General features: G+C 29.5%; 2 protein-coding genes across 2 annotated transcripts; both read left to right on the top strand.

Annotated features, from left to right (window-relative positions):
• Positions 1–419: 419 nt before the first annotated feature.
• LOC127151466 (uncharacterized protein At1g24485-like) lies at positions 420–2753 on the top strand. The gene is made up of 2 exons (XM_051091353.1): positions 420–1005; positions 2111–2753. The coding sequence occupies exons 1-2, from the start codon at positions 764–766 to the stop codon at positions 2688–2690; spliced, it is 822 nt and encodes a 273-aa protein (XP_050947310.1). The 5' UTR covers positions 420–763; the 3' UTR covers positions 2691–2753.
• An 8805-nt stretch (positions 2754–11558) lies between these two features.
• LOC103500171 (probable receptor-like protein kinase At2g39360) lies at positions 11559–15126 on the top strand. Its single transcript, XM_008463386.3, has one exon. It carries the CDS (start codon positions 12423–12425, stop codon positions 14868–14870), a length of 2448 nt encoding a protein of 815 aa, XP_008461608.2. The 5' UTR covers positions 11559–12422; the 3' UTR covers positions 14871–15126.
• Positions 15127–16228: the final 1102 nt, after the last annotated feature.

Here is a 16228-nt window from a genome sequence, read left to right as displayed (position 1 = left end):
CTAATATAAATGTACTAATTTAAATCATCAATTATATTTTACTTAGACATGTTTGTGAAAATTGAAGGTTTAAATTGATATATGTAGTGTTTAAATATATTGATGCATTTATGAATGTTCAACGCTTAAATTAATAAAAATGTTAATTTAGGGTTTAAATTGGTTTCTTTAGTTGAAAGGAAGTTAAAAGCTTAGTCATTCATCTTTATGATTCTATAAAATAATCCTTTCGAGAAAGACTACTATGTCTTTCGTACATATCGTAAAAATGATGTTCGTAGACATAACTATCTAAGATTAGAATAACCATCTTTTTACTAAATACCACTTAGTAGTCCCTAATCGGTATTTATTTACTATTTTACAACTATATTTTTTTTTTTACCTTCTATTATGGTGTTAATTAAAATTTTCCTAATTTTCTTTTTTCTTTTTATTTCTTTTTTCAGTCACCTCCACCGTCGATTGGGTGAACGTCGATTGTGGCAGCGACGATGAGACGCTCGACGACTTTCTACTTCTATGGGACATCGACGATTTCTACACCAACGTCGGAATCAACAAAAAAATTCGAATAAATCAAACTCAACCGCTCGCAATTTTGAACACGCTCCGATCTTTCCCTTCCTCGACCACCCAACAGAGTTGTTACAAATTTCATACGTATAAACCAAATCTACGCTACCTTGTCAGATCGGGATTCCTCTACGGCAATTACGATGGCCTGAATAGGCCGCCGGCATTCGATTTGGTTCTGGACGGCATGAAAATGTTGGCGATCGAGCCGACATCGGCGACGGAGATTGTAATGGAGGAATTAGTTTATACATCGGAGAAATCTGGACTTATGAATCTGTGTTTGGCAGAGAGGAAAGATGGCGGAGTTCCGTTCATTTCTTCGATTCAGGCTATTCCGACGGGGGATGATTTGTACTCGAAGATGGAATCGAACGAAACGTTTCGGCTCGTTGCTCGGATTAACTACGGGAAAGATGATGAATTTGAGTATGATTTTTTAACTGCATTTAGAAAGTTCTAATTATTCTTTTGTTTTTTAGTACTTATGGAGGAGGATATTTAGTAATTTGGAATCAGTTTTCAACCTCATAAACCCTAATTAATACCTTTTTAACTAAAATAAGTTTTTAAACACTCTTTATTGCAAAAATAACTTAGGCTTTCAAAATTTTGAGAGTACCATTCTAAACTTTTAAAAAAAAAAATGCTTCTATTGTTGTTAATATGATTGATTAATTTATTCAAAACATTCTGGAGTTAAAAAGATAATTAATTTTAAAACAAACATAATTGTCTTCCATTAGTCCAATTTTCATCCAATATTAAAGTGGTCTTAGCTTGATGAGCTAATATAATCTTTCATCTTAGATATAAAATGTTTGATTTTCTATCCTCACAATTATTACACTAAAAAACCACATAACTACTAAATTACAAGCTTACATTGTTTTTTATTTTTTATTTTTTTGTTATTGTCTATTTATCTAAACTAGTAGATATATTTTTTTAGATAAATAAGTGTTAAATAAAATAAGTAGGAGTGTATTGAAGAATTAGAGTAAACAAGAGGGAAAAAAATATTGAAGTAATTGATTAGAACAATTTAAAATTTTGACATTACTCTACGATTTCGCTATTATGTTCTACATTAGTTTTTTTAAAGTATTTTTATAATATGTAGCAATTTTTAGAATAATTATTAAATATGTAGCAATATTTTAAAAAAATTGCAAATATAGCAAAATCTATTAGTGATATACTTCTATCGTTGATAGACTCTTATGGTTTATGAGTGATTGACCAACATTTGCTACATGGTCTATCGGTGATAGACTTCTATCATTGATAGATTTTGTCATATTTGCAACTTTTTTAAAACGTTGCTATGTACTTAATTATTTTAAATATAATTGATACATTTGCCACTATCCTTTTTTTAAAAAAATACATTATTAAAAAATTTATTTCTTAAATTTTAAAATTTCTGAATAGTTTATATTCCAACAATAGATTGAAATATTTATGAAATCTTTTAACCATTATATTTATCATCCATTTACAATATTCTCATCTCTGTTTCCTCGAGAAATAGTGCTTTCTCAATCGATGATTACGAGAGGATGTGGACATCGGGAACAACTCCCCCAAATTGCCAAAACGTATCGGCCATTCCCGATTCCAAATCACCAGAGAACGATCCTCCGTTGTTTGTCTTACAGGAAGCCATTGAATCTGTCAACGCTTCTTCTCCAATCATCCTCACCGTCGATTTCTCCAAATCCTCCTCCTCGCCTTCCCAATTGGCTTACTTCGTTCTCTATTTTACTAAAGTGCTTAATTTCACTTCCGAGGACAATAGAACCATGAATATCTTCATCGATTCAGTGTTGATGTCCACAATCACTACTAGCATTCATAAATGTACGGTGGTTACTCTGTTTCCAGTTCATGTTAAGGCGTCGACAGCCAACGTGACGCTCGCCGCAGCAAATTCATCCGTTCCCTTCCCGCCACTGATTACTGCTATGGAGGTTTTCACCAAAGTTAACGCCACCAACGTCACTAGCGACATCATCGACATCGTCGCTGGCGACAGCACACCGTCGATGCGATTTACTTTCTTGTCCTTTGTATTGATGCTTTGTGTCTCTGTTTTAGCTAACTTGACGTGATTATCTCTTTTGACCAAACAAAATGTTGATGAAAAGAAAAAACATAATAAGTTTAAATATTAATTTTCCTATGATTTTGAGCATATATTTTTTAAATTTGAAGTTGCCTTTTACTTTAGATTGAAATCTTGATTAAACATTCAACAGCCGAGAGCACTTTATAGAATTTAGGTTCATATTTTAGACATATGAAAGAGTCAATGTATACGTATGAAAGTTATTATAACCCTTAATTTCACCTTTATCAATGTTGAAGGGAATTATAATATTTTCTTTACTTTTAGGGTGCATTTCCATGAGGGAAAAGGTTATGGGAATAATGATTATAATAATCTAAGAGTATGATAATTCTAATGTTATGATAATATATGTTTGGGGGAAAGATTATTATTGGTAGTATTATGGTAATATGTATTTGGAGGAAAGAATATGAAATGTAGTGTTATGATAGTATGTGTTTGAGGGAGGGATTATAATAGTAGTGTTATAATAATATGTGTTTGGGTAAGAGTTATGATTGTAATAATTTAAAAAACAATAATAGAATTTGGATTGAATTATTTGGGTAGGATAATGTAGGGTTGTAAGAAAGTAAAAGAGAGAATAAGATAGTGTTATTTAGGGATTAGCATAACCCTAAACTCCATTTATTATAATCCGTATTTGGCCAAATTTCTTAATTATTTTCCCCTAAAACCCCACGCCAAACATACTCTAATATTAATTTGGGGTGATAAGAAGAATAACAAAATATAAGGTATACTTTTGATAAATGACAATTTTATTTTTAAATTGTCAAAATAGTAAAACAATTAATTTCCACGTAATAAATAATACAATTATGCCTTAAATGCCCCTACCTAATTGACAATATAGATTCCTAAATACAATAGTAAGAAAAACCACAAATACCCTATAATTAATATATAGCACTCCCTTCAATATTCTAATTTTCCTCCAAAAAAGAAATGATCTTCTGTAAAACATTACATCTTCTGCATGCAACCACTCTACATCTCCAAGAGAACCCTAATTTTTTCTTCCCTCTTTCTTTTTAAAATACAATAGCTTTCTCTTCCGTTTTTTAAACACTTTCCACCGTCGCTCCAGATACGCACGACCTTCCTTTTTTAATCGGTTTGCATCACCGATTGCTTTTCATCGGAACCGTTCCTAGACCTCTTTCCACCGATCTTCAACCTTCTGATCGTTTATACCATTGTTTTCGTTCTTCAACCTTCCGTTGGATTTCTGCAGTTAAAAATTTCGAAAACAATATCCTTTGCTACGTTCTTCGTTCAAATTTACGCTTCTACGGCCATGAGCATTCCAGTTGATTGTCTTCCGGCGAACCTTTTAATTTCGTTTTCCTTAATTTCACATTTTTTTCTCTAGATAATTAATATTTGCATTGTATTTGGCATGATTTTAGGAAGGGTTGAGATTTGAATCTAAAAACTATTTGCATTATATTTGCCATAATTTTAAGGAATGATTGGTATTTTTCGTGAGCTTTGAAATTGAATCTTTTAAATGATTTTTCTTACTTTTTTAATGTTTTTGTTAATAATTAATTATTGCATTATATTTGCCATTATTTTAGAACGTATTCATGGCAAGGATAATGCAAATATTAAAATATTAATTATTAACAAAAATCATACCGATCATTCCCTAAAATAATGACAAATATAATGCAAATAATTATTTTTAGTAAATTAGTTAAGTTTAGATTCAAAATTCAACCCTTCCTAAAATCATGTCAATACAATCAAATATTAAAAAAAAAAAGAATTTCAAATATTCAATATTTTCCTTTTTGGAATTATACATTCAAAATTGAATCTCCCGTAAAATCATCGCAAAGATAATGCAATAATTAATTATTATGATAAATATTAAGAAATTAACGAAAAAATTAAAAGATTCAATTTTTTATGCACCACGTACCAATCCTTCCCTAAAATCATGCCAAAATTCAACCTCCCACTCTCATCATTTTTTATTTTCTAAATTATTTACCAAAAAAACACACATAATAAATTAAGTTTACATTCTCTTAATTTTAACATTTTTATTTTCTAAATTATTTATGAAAAATCATTAATTTCGCATTGCTAACGTTAGATTCCTAAATTCTGCCATGTCGGTGTATTTGTTGAGATAAAAAAAAATCAAACAAAATATCACATATCACGAATACAGTATATTTGTAAACAATAATTCTTAACTAAATAAAAAAAATATTATATTGTTTGAACAATCCCGAAACACATGTCATTAGTTTTAATATTCCCTAATTATTAGGATACAAAATACGTGTATTAATTTTAGATTCTTAGGTTGAATTCTTAAAATTTTAAACTCAAAATACAAAATACAGTGAAGTTATTTTTATTAATTTAAAGGTAAAAATCGGAATAATTATGGGATATTGAAACCAATTGAATATGTTTAGAGATCTCTGAAAGAATATAATAATTTTTTGATTTAGTTAATAATTATCATAAGTGGTGTGTTTACAAATACACTGTAATTGATATGTGATATTTTATTTGATTTTTCGATCTCATAAAATAAAATGTATTTGTATTTAGACAGTTTTCATTCGTGGATGGTAATTTTAGTCCAAAAAAGTAAAAAAAATATTCAAGATAGTTAGGTTTGTCATAAATAAAAAAAAATAACAATTTACTATTTTTCTATTTTCTATTGTTGTATTTGTCATTCCACATATTCCCCTATTAATTTCATGGTTAAGGTTAGAAATCTTCATGGGCTGAGTTTAGTTTGGGCTTCATGTTTAATGGAGGCCAGCCCAACATGAGTTATTTTGGTTAATTAATAGTTATTCTCGTAAATATAGTAATTAAATTTAAAATATTAAAATATATAGCAACATTTTTAAAAAAGTTATAGATATAATAAAATTGATCAAAAATCTATCGATAATAAAAGTTTATCGGTATTTATAATTTTCTTTCAACGTTCCTATATATATACTTTAATTATTATTTATATAATTGTTATATATATTATTTATAGAAGATATCCAATTTTATATGAATCGTAATTAGGTGGAACTCAGGTTGCCCGATCGTACACACATTTTATTTATTTAATTAAAAATAAATAAATAATTGTCACATGATATGTTTAGAAAGGGTATTGTTGAGCTCCACAAATTTGGAAGCAACTCCAGCCCTTTTCTTATTATTCTATATATGTTTAGCCTTTTTTACAAATGCTATAAAATGAGAGAATAGAGTAAGATCAATTATATTTGTAATGTGTTAGACAAAATAACTATATTAATTGAATGGTGATTAATTAATATATTTTATTTATAAAAAATATATTAATTACAAGCGCAAACCAAAAAGGTTTATCGTGGTTAGTATTTCATTTACATGATTGACCTTACTTTTTTTAGAACGGAGTAATCTATGTATTAATTATTCTTATCAATCCTGGATTTAACATATTAATTAATAATAAAAATTTTGAATAACGTAATCAAAGTTATTAAAATAGAACTTTAATAGATTGATTCATTCGATAACTATTTGGTTTTTGTTTTTTAAATTTATATTTATTTTACTATATTTTTTCAATAAATTATTCTCATTATTTCACATGTAATTAACATTTGAAATCTTAACTAAACTAAACAATGAAAATAAATGAAAGTATAATTTTCAGACTTAATTTAATTTGTAGAGATAGTAATTTTAGACTTAATTTAATTTTTAAAGATGGTTTGGATCATATATATATATATATATATTGTTTTATGATGTAGATATTAAATACATTTGACTTAAATGAGTTAGAGAGTTAAATATGGAATAATAAATTTAAAATTGTCTAATTAAGTTAAATATAAATGTGAAACTACCCAATTTATATTCAACCTCGTGAGAGGCCGGAGAAAAAAAAAATAAGAAAAAAAAAAGAGATTTTGACTTTTGGTTAAAATCTGCAAATTGTCAATATTATAATCATTTGTCTGTTATTAAGTTAAACAACCAAACTATCTTTTTCAATCTTACTTTAAAATATGGGTTGTCTTGTCAAATACTTTTCTCACTAATTTTGACCGCTAACACATAATTATATCTTAATTTCTGTTTACCATATATACATATATTTAAAATCAACTTATCTAAATACTATTTTTTTAAAAAAAAAAAATATTGAAAGTTTGATATTTATCTCTACTAGGATTCTTCTAAAAATAGTTGCATTTGTATCGAATATGAGAAAAAAAAGAAAAATTACGATAAATGATAAAATCAACGTAATATATTTATAATTTGTAAAGTACAGTAAAATTGTATATTCAACGATAAATACATATAAAATTGATAGACTTATTTTAATGTCACCAATATATATTTTATAAACAATATGGAATGTATTGATTGTAATTTTATAATTAATATGGATTTTAAATTTCTACATCTAAAATTGAAGTATAAATACTACTTTTCTTATGACTCAAAAACACAACCACAAAAACAAAAATTTTCAATCTGTCTCCTCCCTACTTTCACATATTTCTTCATCGACTCTTTTAAACATTCATATTGACCAATCAATATACGCTTAATCCTCAAATATCGTAAAGACAAATCAATTATTCCATAAGATTAATCGATATGTATATAAGTTGACTCGAACTCATAAATATATATATATATATATAGAAAAGAACTAAAAGTTAAGAGAAACGTTCTTTACAATAATAAAGCTTTGAACTCATTTTTTTAATGCATGGTAGTTTGAGCAACATTTCAATTGGATTATCGTATTGTATATGGGAGAAACTAAATATTATGTATTATTTAGTTAATAGATGATATAAGAGAAGCACAGTACTAACGTTAAACAATTTAAATAATTTTAAGGTGAGAAAAACTAATTGGTTTATATATTTGTTTTTTATATTCTAAAATTTTCTCAGTTATTTTTTTACTGGTCACTAGTTTGATATTATGGCATGAAAATTATGTACATGTGTAAAATGATTTATCAAGTCAAACGGGTTGAATTTCCAAAAGGCATTTTTCCAATTAAAATAAATACACACACTTAAATCACTCTGGGGTTTTGACATTACAACAAGAAAATTATCACTCATACAAACACCACCAATAAAATAAAATCAAACAAAATAAATAAATAAAAATAAACATTTTTTTTAAATATAACAAAACAAAATTAAATTAAGTTAACAAAATATTAGATCAAAACATATTATTATCTAAAATAGAAATAATAGTTTATATTGATTTAAAATATATTTTTGTAAATAAAATGAAATAGATGGTTTCATTTTTAAAAAAATGTGAACTGCCGCCGGATTTGGGAACGTTGAAAGCATTTATTTGATTTATTTAACTTTTTGAGACAGCGTTGAAAGCAGGTTTGGTCTTCAGTCTGCCTTCTGGATTGCCATATAACAATCAAACCCTATCGTTGAAAATTCATCTTCTTGTACATATCCTTTATATATTTTTTCTTATTTTATTTTCAAAACTTCTACATATTTTTTTAGTTAATATAATTACTCTATTTACATTTAGGATATAGGTTACCAATTTAATCCCTAGACTTTATTTTCATGATTCTGTCAATGGGCACAAATATTGAAAATAAAGAAATTATTGAACAGAAATTTAAAAAAAAAATTATAATTTATCGGACATCTTTTTAAAACTTGGGAACGTATTAGATGTAAAATCGAAATATCGAAATATTTTATTGACAAACACATTTTAAAGTATAGGAATGATGATGCAAAGCATATTTTTCTTGTCAGTAAATTATCTCTAAAATTGATGATTTCTTCTCTCACAAAGACAAGAGAAAAATCTTCAATACTTTTTTGTATTTTTCTTTTATGTTCAAGGATCAGTTCAGATGCTTGTATTCGCATCTTGTAGACCCCAAACATTTGAATACATTTTTGTCTTTGTAGAAGTAGAGAATAAGAACAAAATAGAGAATAAGAAAAACGGGGAATAAGAAAAAGATAACAAATGTTAATACAATATATTTTCAACAAAAGAAGTTGCCTCGACAAACACATCATACAGAAAATTTTGAGAGAATACCACGAAAATATAAATGGATTTGAAAATAATGTTTACGGTATACTTTATATACACGTCACGATTAAAGTTGGTGTACGAATCAAAATAATATTTTTCTTGTATTATTAAAAAACATATATATTTTTTTTTTAATTTTAAAAGGAAAAAAAAACAACTAAAATCATAAGAAAGAGATTTAAACGCAAGTTGTAAATCATAACATGGTACAACAAAAGTTGTAATAACTTGATTAAAACGCAATAAAAGGTGGAGATATGTAAAAAAGAAAAGACATTGATATTGCCAGAGATGACACTTGGAAAGGTCTATGTGTGTGTTGGAATGTTTTGTCCTTTCAAACCCCCCAACAAATAATAATATTTTGAAAATATTGTTTCTTGTATGGTTCTTCAATTGTTCCATTTAATTTGTTATTTTGACGGGATATTTGAGGTAAGAAGTTGGTCATTATAATAGTAGATTATCATAGTTATATTACGATAGTTTGTATTCATGGTGTAACTTATTTTAGTTTAGGTTATAGTAATATATATTTGATGCATAATCTGTATTAGTTTGAGAAAGAAACAGTAAACCCTTTAGTAATTAGGAATAAAAAACGATGAAAGTAAAATAGTTAAAATAGTAGCAAACGAAAGTTTTGAAATAGTGTTAACGGTAGCTAATTGAAAACTTTTAAATAGTATTTATTGTAACAATAAGGGTATGTTTAGGGTGGAGTTTTTAGGGAGAAAAGGATTAGGAAATTGGGCCAAACACGGTTTGGCCCAAGGATTATGATAAAAGGGATAAAGGTTATCCTAATCCCTAAATAATCTCATCTTATCCTATTTTTACTTTCTTACAACCCTACATTATCCTACCCAAATAACCTAATCAAAATTCTATTATTGTTTTTTAAATTATTACAATCATAACCCTTCCCCCAAACACATATTATCATAACACTACTATTATAATCCCTCCTCTAAACACATACTATTATAACACTACCTTTCATATTTCTTCTCTCAAACACATATTACCATAACACTACCAATAATAATCTTTCTCCCAAACACATATTATCATAACATTAGAATTATCATAATCCTAGGATTATTATAATTTTTTTCCTCCATAACTATTTCTTTCCCTCAAACACACCCTAAATGATTAATTATAATATTGTAATAGTTTGTACTCCAAACGACCCTTAAAAATTATTGAAATTACGACGATTACATTAATTTGTATTAAAAAGGGATAAATTCGATATATATTTGAAAAAAAAAAGAGAAGAAAAAGTGTGTCTGTCCCTATCAAATTAAACCATCAATCAAGCACAGTGGTAGGGTGAGTCGCTTTGGCAAAAACGCGCTATTACGTAATCCTGACACCGACTACTTCTCTTACTTTTTTTATTATTCTTAATAATAACAACAATAGTTATAATATCTGCTTTTTCTTTTTTTTTTTTTCCTTTTCTGGATAGATTTCAATTATAGTAATTATAACCTAAAACCTGATCTCTACATTAAAATGAAAACTTTAGATCTGATTTTATGTTATTTCAATCAATGTCATCATCTTCATGTGCCCATTATGAAAATCTATTTCCAACCATAATGAATGAAGAAAACAGTCCTAATTGAATTAACTGTAATGTCAATTTAGTGATGTTTACTTTATTTAATAGACTAAAATAGTCATTAATGATTAATTTGCTGGTTTTCTTAGCTCTAACTTAAAATATAATGATATCGAATTTCAATTTAATGAGTATGTCCATAAATATATGGAAAGTAAAAAGATTTTAAAAAATTGTTTTCAATTTAATTTTAGTTTTAAAAGTTTATCTAAATGATATGGCGTTAGAATTCATATAATTCAATAACAATTATTGGGATTTGTTTTATTTGTATTTTAATATTTTATATATAAAATCAAGATTTTGAATCTGTAAATTTAATCATTGGGAATTATTGTTGGTTCCTTAATTTTAAGTTTTTGTTTATACACAATCAAACTTCTTAAAACATAATCATCGTGACTTTGGAATAATAAAATGCTTTGTTACATGTAAAATTATTGTCATAATTTTACAAAATATAAAGAAACAAAATAGACAATTTTAAGTAAAAATACAATAAAGTGTCAAAATATTTACACGATATAAAACAATTTCGAAAACGAAAAAAGTCCTTATAATAAGAAATACAAAAAATGTCAAATCAACGATACGTAATATTTGGTATAAGATCGTTTAGATTTGACTATTACTTGAAAAAAATTAACAAAAATGAAAAAAGAAGAAGAAGATAAGAAAGAGGATGAAAAGAAAAAAAAATCGTACCAATGGAAGGAAGAAAGACAATAAGAGAAAATGACAAATCTCAAATATTTGTTTCAAAAAAAATCAATTTTAACGGCCTCTTCGCTTCGAATATTTTAATATTTTTTAAATAATCTTATCAACTTTTGAAACAAAAAGGTTAAAGTAGGTAGTGTGTTACGTGTTTTTTAAAAAAAAAGTATAGAAACTTTTTGAAAATATATAACCCAAACATTTAAAAATTGATTTGGTTAGAAGTTATATAGACCAAAATTAAGTACTATGAAAGTATAAAATAATATTCAAACCAAAACAAAAATAAAAGGAATATAGACGTTGATCCATCAAAAACAAAAGAAGAAAAGTAGAACTAAAATAGAATTTCATTATTATTTATAAGAATAGAATTTTTTTTAATTAATTTTGCCGGACAAAAAATATTCCTTCATATCTTTTCCACTGTTCCCACCAACACGAAGCTTCTCCGCCATTTTCATACCTAACAATGGCCGTTCCAACAACTGTGGGCCTTCAATGAGTCTCTTCTCTTCCACTCTCCCTTTGCCATAGCTGTCTTCCTCTTTCTAATCCATCGAGTTTTTTTTCCTTCAAATTTCTTTGACCCCACTCTTGCTTATCCGATCTTTCCATTTCCCTTTTGGCTTTTTCAGTCGTATTCTGTGAATTTGTCAAACATAACGTGATGGGTTGTTTATTGTTTCGCTTTTTGGTTCTTTGAAATTGAATCAGACCAACTTTAATCTGTCTTTATCGCTCTGGCTTCTATCATTACTTTCATTGACTTGAGTTTTTGGAGTTCTTGATTGCTATTAAGAGTGAGATGCTTCTGGGTTGTTTCTTAGTACTTACAACATTGGTGGATGGTAACGGATTCCTTTTTTAGTTCAAAACTGAGGTGATTCTTTTGCTTGTTCACTTCGTTTATTTCTGAGAATTGAATTCTGGGTTCTTGCTATTTTGGTAATTGGATTCTTTTGTTTGGAGTTTTTTCCACGTCTGCATCTGAAATTGTTTGATCGAGTGAAGACTTTTTGAGTGTTGATTGGTATTAAGAGTGAAACTGCTTCTGGGTTGTTTCTTACTCTTGCTTTAATGGCGGACAATAACGGGTTCCTTCTGAGATGATTGATTCTTTCGCTCTTTGATCATTTGTTTTCCTTGGAATCGCCTTCTGCCTTCTTGGATTTGTTCTGTTTCAACCGGGTTCTTTCAAATTCTCTTCTGTAATCTGATCATCTTCATTGTAACTCTCGAATTTATTCTCTGAAATCTGCCGCCATGAGAGCTTCAAATGCCAAGTTTCTCATCTGGATTCTTTGTGCTTTATGTTTATCATCATCTCTCTTATCAGAATTCACTCCTGATGATAATTTTCTGATTGATTGTGGATCATCCTCCAATAATACAGTGGGAGATCGTTTATTTCTATCTGATAACAACCCAAATGGGAAATCTCTTTCCTCTACAAGTAAAGTATCTACTTCATCTGAATTGGACATGTTCTCATCTCTATTTCAAACTGCAAAAGTATTTGAAACAACTTTTCTATACAACTTCAAAATAAAGAAACAGGGTAGGCACTGGATCCGCCTCTACTTTTACCCTTTTGTTTCTGGGAACTTTAGCTTGAGTTTAGCTAAATTCTCAGTTTCTGCTCAAAACATCACACTTCTCAAAGAGTTTCAAATCAAAAGCGGCTCGATAATTAAGGAATATTCTCTGAATCTCACCTCTAGTAATCTTGTTCTTACATTTACTCCCATAGTGAATTCATTTGCCTTCATCAATGCCTTGGAAGTCGTTTCTGTTCCTGATGAACTGATTCCCTTGACTGTCACCGGCGTTGAGAAGGTTCAAAATAGTTTGGGGAACAGGGCACTGGAGACAGTTGCTAGAGTGAACATGGGCAATCAAACCGTGCTTCCGGATAATGATACTCTCTCGCGTCTTTGGGTTGCAGATGGTCCATTTTTGATGCATAATGATCAGGTTGTCGTTGGAAAGTTTGTGTCAAATCTCACAAAAGTGAATATGACAGGTGGTTTGGAAATTAAGGCTCCTCGTCTTGTGTATGGAACGGCAACTCGGTTAGGAGCTGATGCGGATACTTTTGTTAATGTCAATGTATCCTGGTCATTTGACGTTGATCCAGGATATGAATATCTGATTCGTTATCATTTCTGTGATATTATTGATCTTTCTCTCGGATCAATGATCTTCAATGTTTATGTTAATTCATGGAAGGTAGATCATCTTGATCTTGGTAATGTCACTTCAAATATCCCAGGTACACCCCATGTCCTGGACACCATAGCCAGTCCAATGGACAGCTCTAAGTTCAAAATAAGTGTTGGCCCTACCAATTTTCATGAATTCTCAACTGCCATTCTTAACGGGGTCGAGATTATGAAAATAAGTGATTCTCGGAGGAGCCTCGATGAACCCTCCTTTGGTTTAGACTCAAAGAAAGGTTCCAATGTAAAAGTTGGTCTTATAGCTGGCTTAGTTGCTGGACTGGTTGTTCTTGCTATTTTGGCCACTCTTGTCATTGTGCTTTCCAGAAGAAGAAGGAGATCAGCACTTGTCCGTCACTTGAAGGAAGAGGAAAATTTGGGTGTGAATGGTAGAGAATGCAACTATACCGTTGGATCCGTTGCCTTCTTGAACTCAAAGTTCGGTTATCGATATTCTCTTGCAGCTATTCAGGAAGCTACAGATAATTTTAGTGAAAGTTTAGCCATTGGAGTTGGCGGGTTTGGGAAAGTTTACAAGGGAATGTTGAGGGACAACACGGAAGTGGCAGTGAAAAGAGGAACTTCTAAATCCATGCAGGGTCTTGCAGAGTTTCAAACTGAAATCGAGATGTTATCCCAATTTCGCCACCGTCATTTAGTTTCTCTGATCGGGTACTGCGATGAGCAAAACGAGATGATTATAATTTACGAGTACATGGAAAAAGGGACCCTCAAGGACCATTTGTATGGATCTGAACTTCCAAGTTTAAGCTGGAAACAAAGGCTTGATATTTGCGTTGGCTCAGCTAGAGGACTTCACTATCTTCACACTGGCTCCACAAAGGCAATCATACACAGAGATGTCAAAACTGCAAACATTCTTCTTGATCAAAACTACATGGCCAAGGTTGCAGACTTTGGACTCTCGAAGATTGGCCCTGAATTTGACAAGACTCACGTCAGTACAGCAGTGAAAGGAAGCTTTGGCTATCTCGATCCTGAGTATTTAACGACGCAGCAACTGACCGAGAAATCAGATGTGTACTCTTTTGGGGTAGTTATGTTTGAAGTGCTTTGTGGTAGGCCTGTCATTGATCCATCTCTTCCAAGGGAAAAAGTGAATTTAATTGAATGGGTAATGAGAAGGAAGGACAAAGATCAATTAGAGGCGATTGTAGACGCTCGCATTATCGAACAAATCAAGCTAGAATCATTGAAAAAATATGTTGAAACAGCTGAGAAATGCTTGGCAGAATGCGGCATGGATCGTCCGACGATGGGAAACGTTCTGTGGAATCTGGAGTGTGCACTCCAACTCCAAGGGGATGAAAAATCCCGACATGGAAAGGAATCATCCTCACAAGCTGATCTTTCCAACCATTGGGAGGCAAGCGTATCAACGACTCAATTCAGCACGGGAAGCGCAGTTGATATAGCAAGTATGTCGATGAGTAAAGTATTTGCTCAAATGGTGAGGGATGATATGAGATAGGTTACACTCAAATCATCATCAGTAGATTTTGTATAAAAGTGAAGGATTTCAATCCTGTTATGTGCATCTCATATTGAGGTGTGCTTGTGGATTTATACATATACTTTATATAAACACTGAAAAAATTTGATTTGTCCAAATTCCCTTGGTTATAGCCATGTAATTCTTTTGAAGAACAAAACAGTTGAAGAAATTCTATACCTGTTTGATTGTAAATAAGTCTATTTACAAATAATAACCTTTTGTTTTCTTTAAATATGTTTGGAATCTTAGCCTGAGCATGCAGTTGAACACTTCAAATGAATATTATCTTGTTTGTTTGTCCATAAAAGTAACATATCCAACCTATCTTGTTTCGTTTGTCCATAAAAGTAACATATCCAACCTACTGAATCTTAAAGTTCGCCTTTTTTCAAAAAAAAATATGTTATGTATGGTTGATAGCTATTTATTTGGTTGATTGTTCTTTAACAATGTTATATCAAATTGATATTGGTTGAACATCTTATGTCACTATTTTGCTAAATCTAAATGTCTATCGAAATGTCAAGATATTAGTTTTACGAAATCAACGAAATGTCGATGCTGATGATATTTTTAGGAATATTGTAAAAAAACAAATATTATGAAAGTTCTCTGGTTAATTTTAACCTAAATTGATTGGTTGAAGTATTAAAAGTTTGTTAGATTTTTTTATTTTATCATAAAAATAAGTTACCCTTTAGTTTAGTCCAGAAGATTGAACAATATATTTGTGAAGGGGTGATAATTGAATTGTCCGATAAATTACAATCATTTCCAAGATTCCTTTTTCTTCTTCCTAAGGGGAATAAAAATCAATTTTTGGGCAAAATTTCTAATGATCTTATTCTAATTTTAAATTTTGTGTTCTACCCTTTCTATTTGTCATTCACAAATAATTAGTTAAGGTTTGTTCTTTTAGAATTTTAGTTAATGTTACTGGACCGTATACCATTGTCAAATAATGTCGATGAGACAATCAATTAATGAGAGTAGTACGTATTCTCTCGTAATATAAGATTTTTTTTCTGGATTTTATACTATAAGGCGCAAGAAAATGAACCCAAATGAGATTTGACCCATCACTCAAAACTAAGTTACCTCAAGAGTAATGTTGTATGAATTATCCCGATGCATTGTTGGAGCAAATTATCATTTGATCATTCTAGCATTTTGTAGTCATGATCTTGCTTCATCCCTCTTTTTCAATTTTTGCTCCTACTTTTTATTCTTACCCTCGTTCTTGTGCCACACGACATTCAACCATCACGAACGAAAAAACAAAAAAAGAGGGAACGAAAGCAAGAAGCGAGTAACGAGATTTCATTTTACGTGCA

The sequence above is a fragment of the Cucumis melo genome, chromosome 10 (assembly GCF_025177605.1).
Source record: "Cucumis melo cultivar AY chromosome 10, USDA_Cmelo_AY_1.0, whole genome shotgun sequence".
Classification (NCBI taxonomy): domain Eukaryota; kingdom Viridiplantae; phylum Streptophyta; class Magnoliopsida; order Cucurbitales; family Cucurbitaceae; genus Cucumis; species Cucumis melo.
The sequence above is the reverse complement of the archived record's forward strand: the minus strand, read 5'-3'. Positions and strand labels throughout refer to the sequence as shown.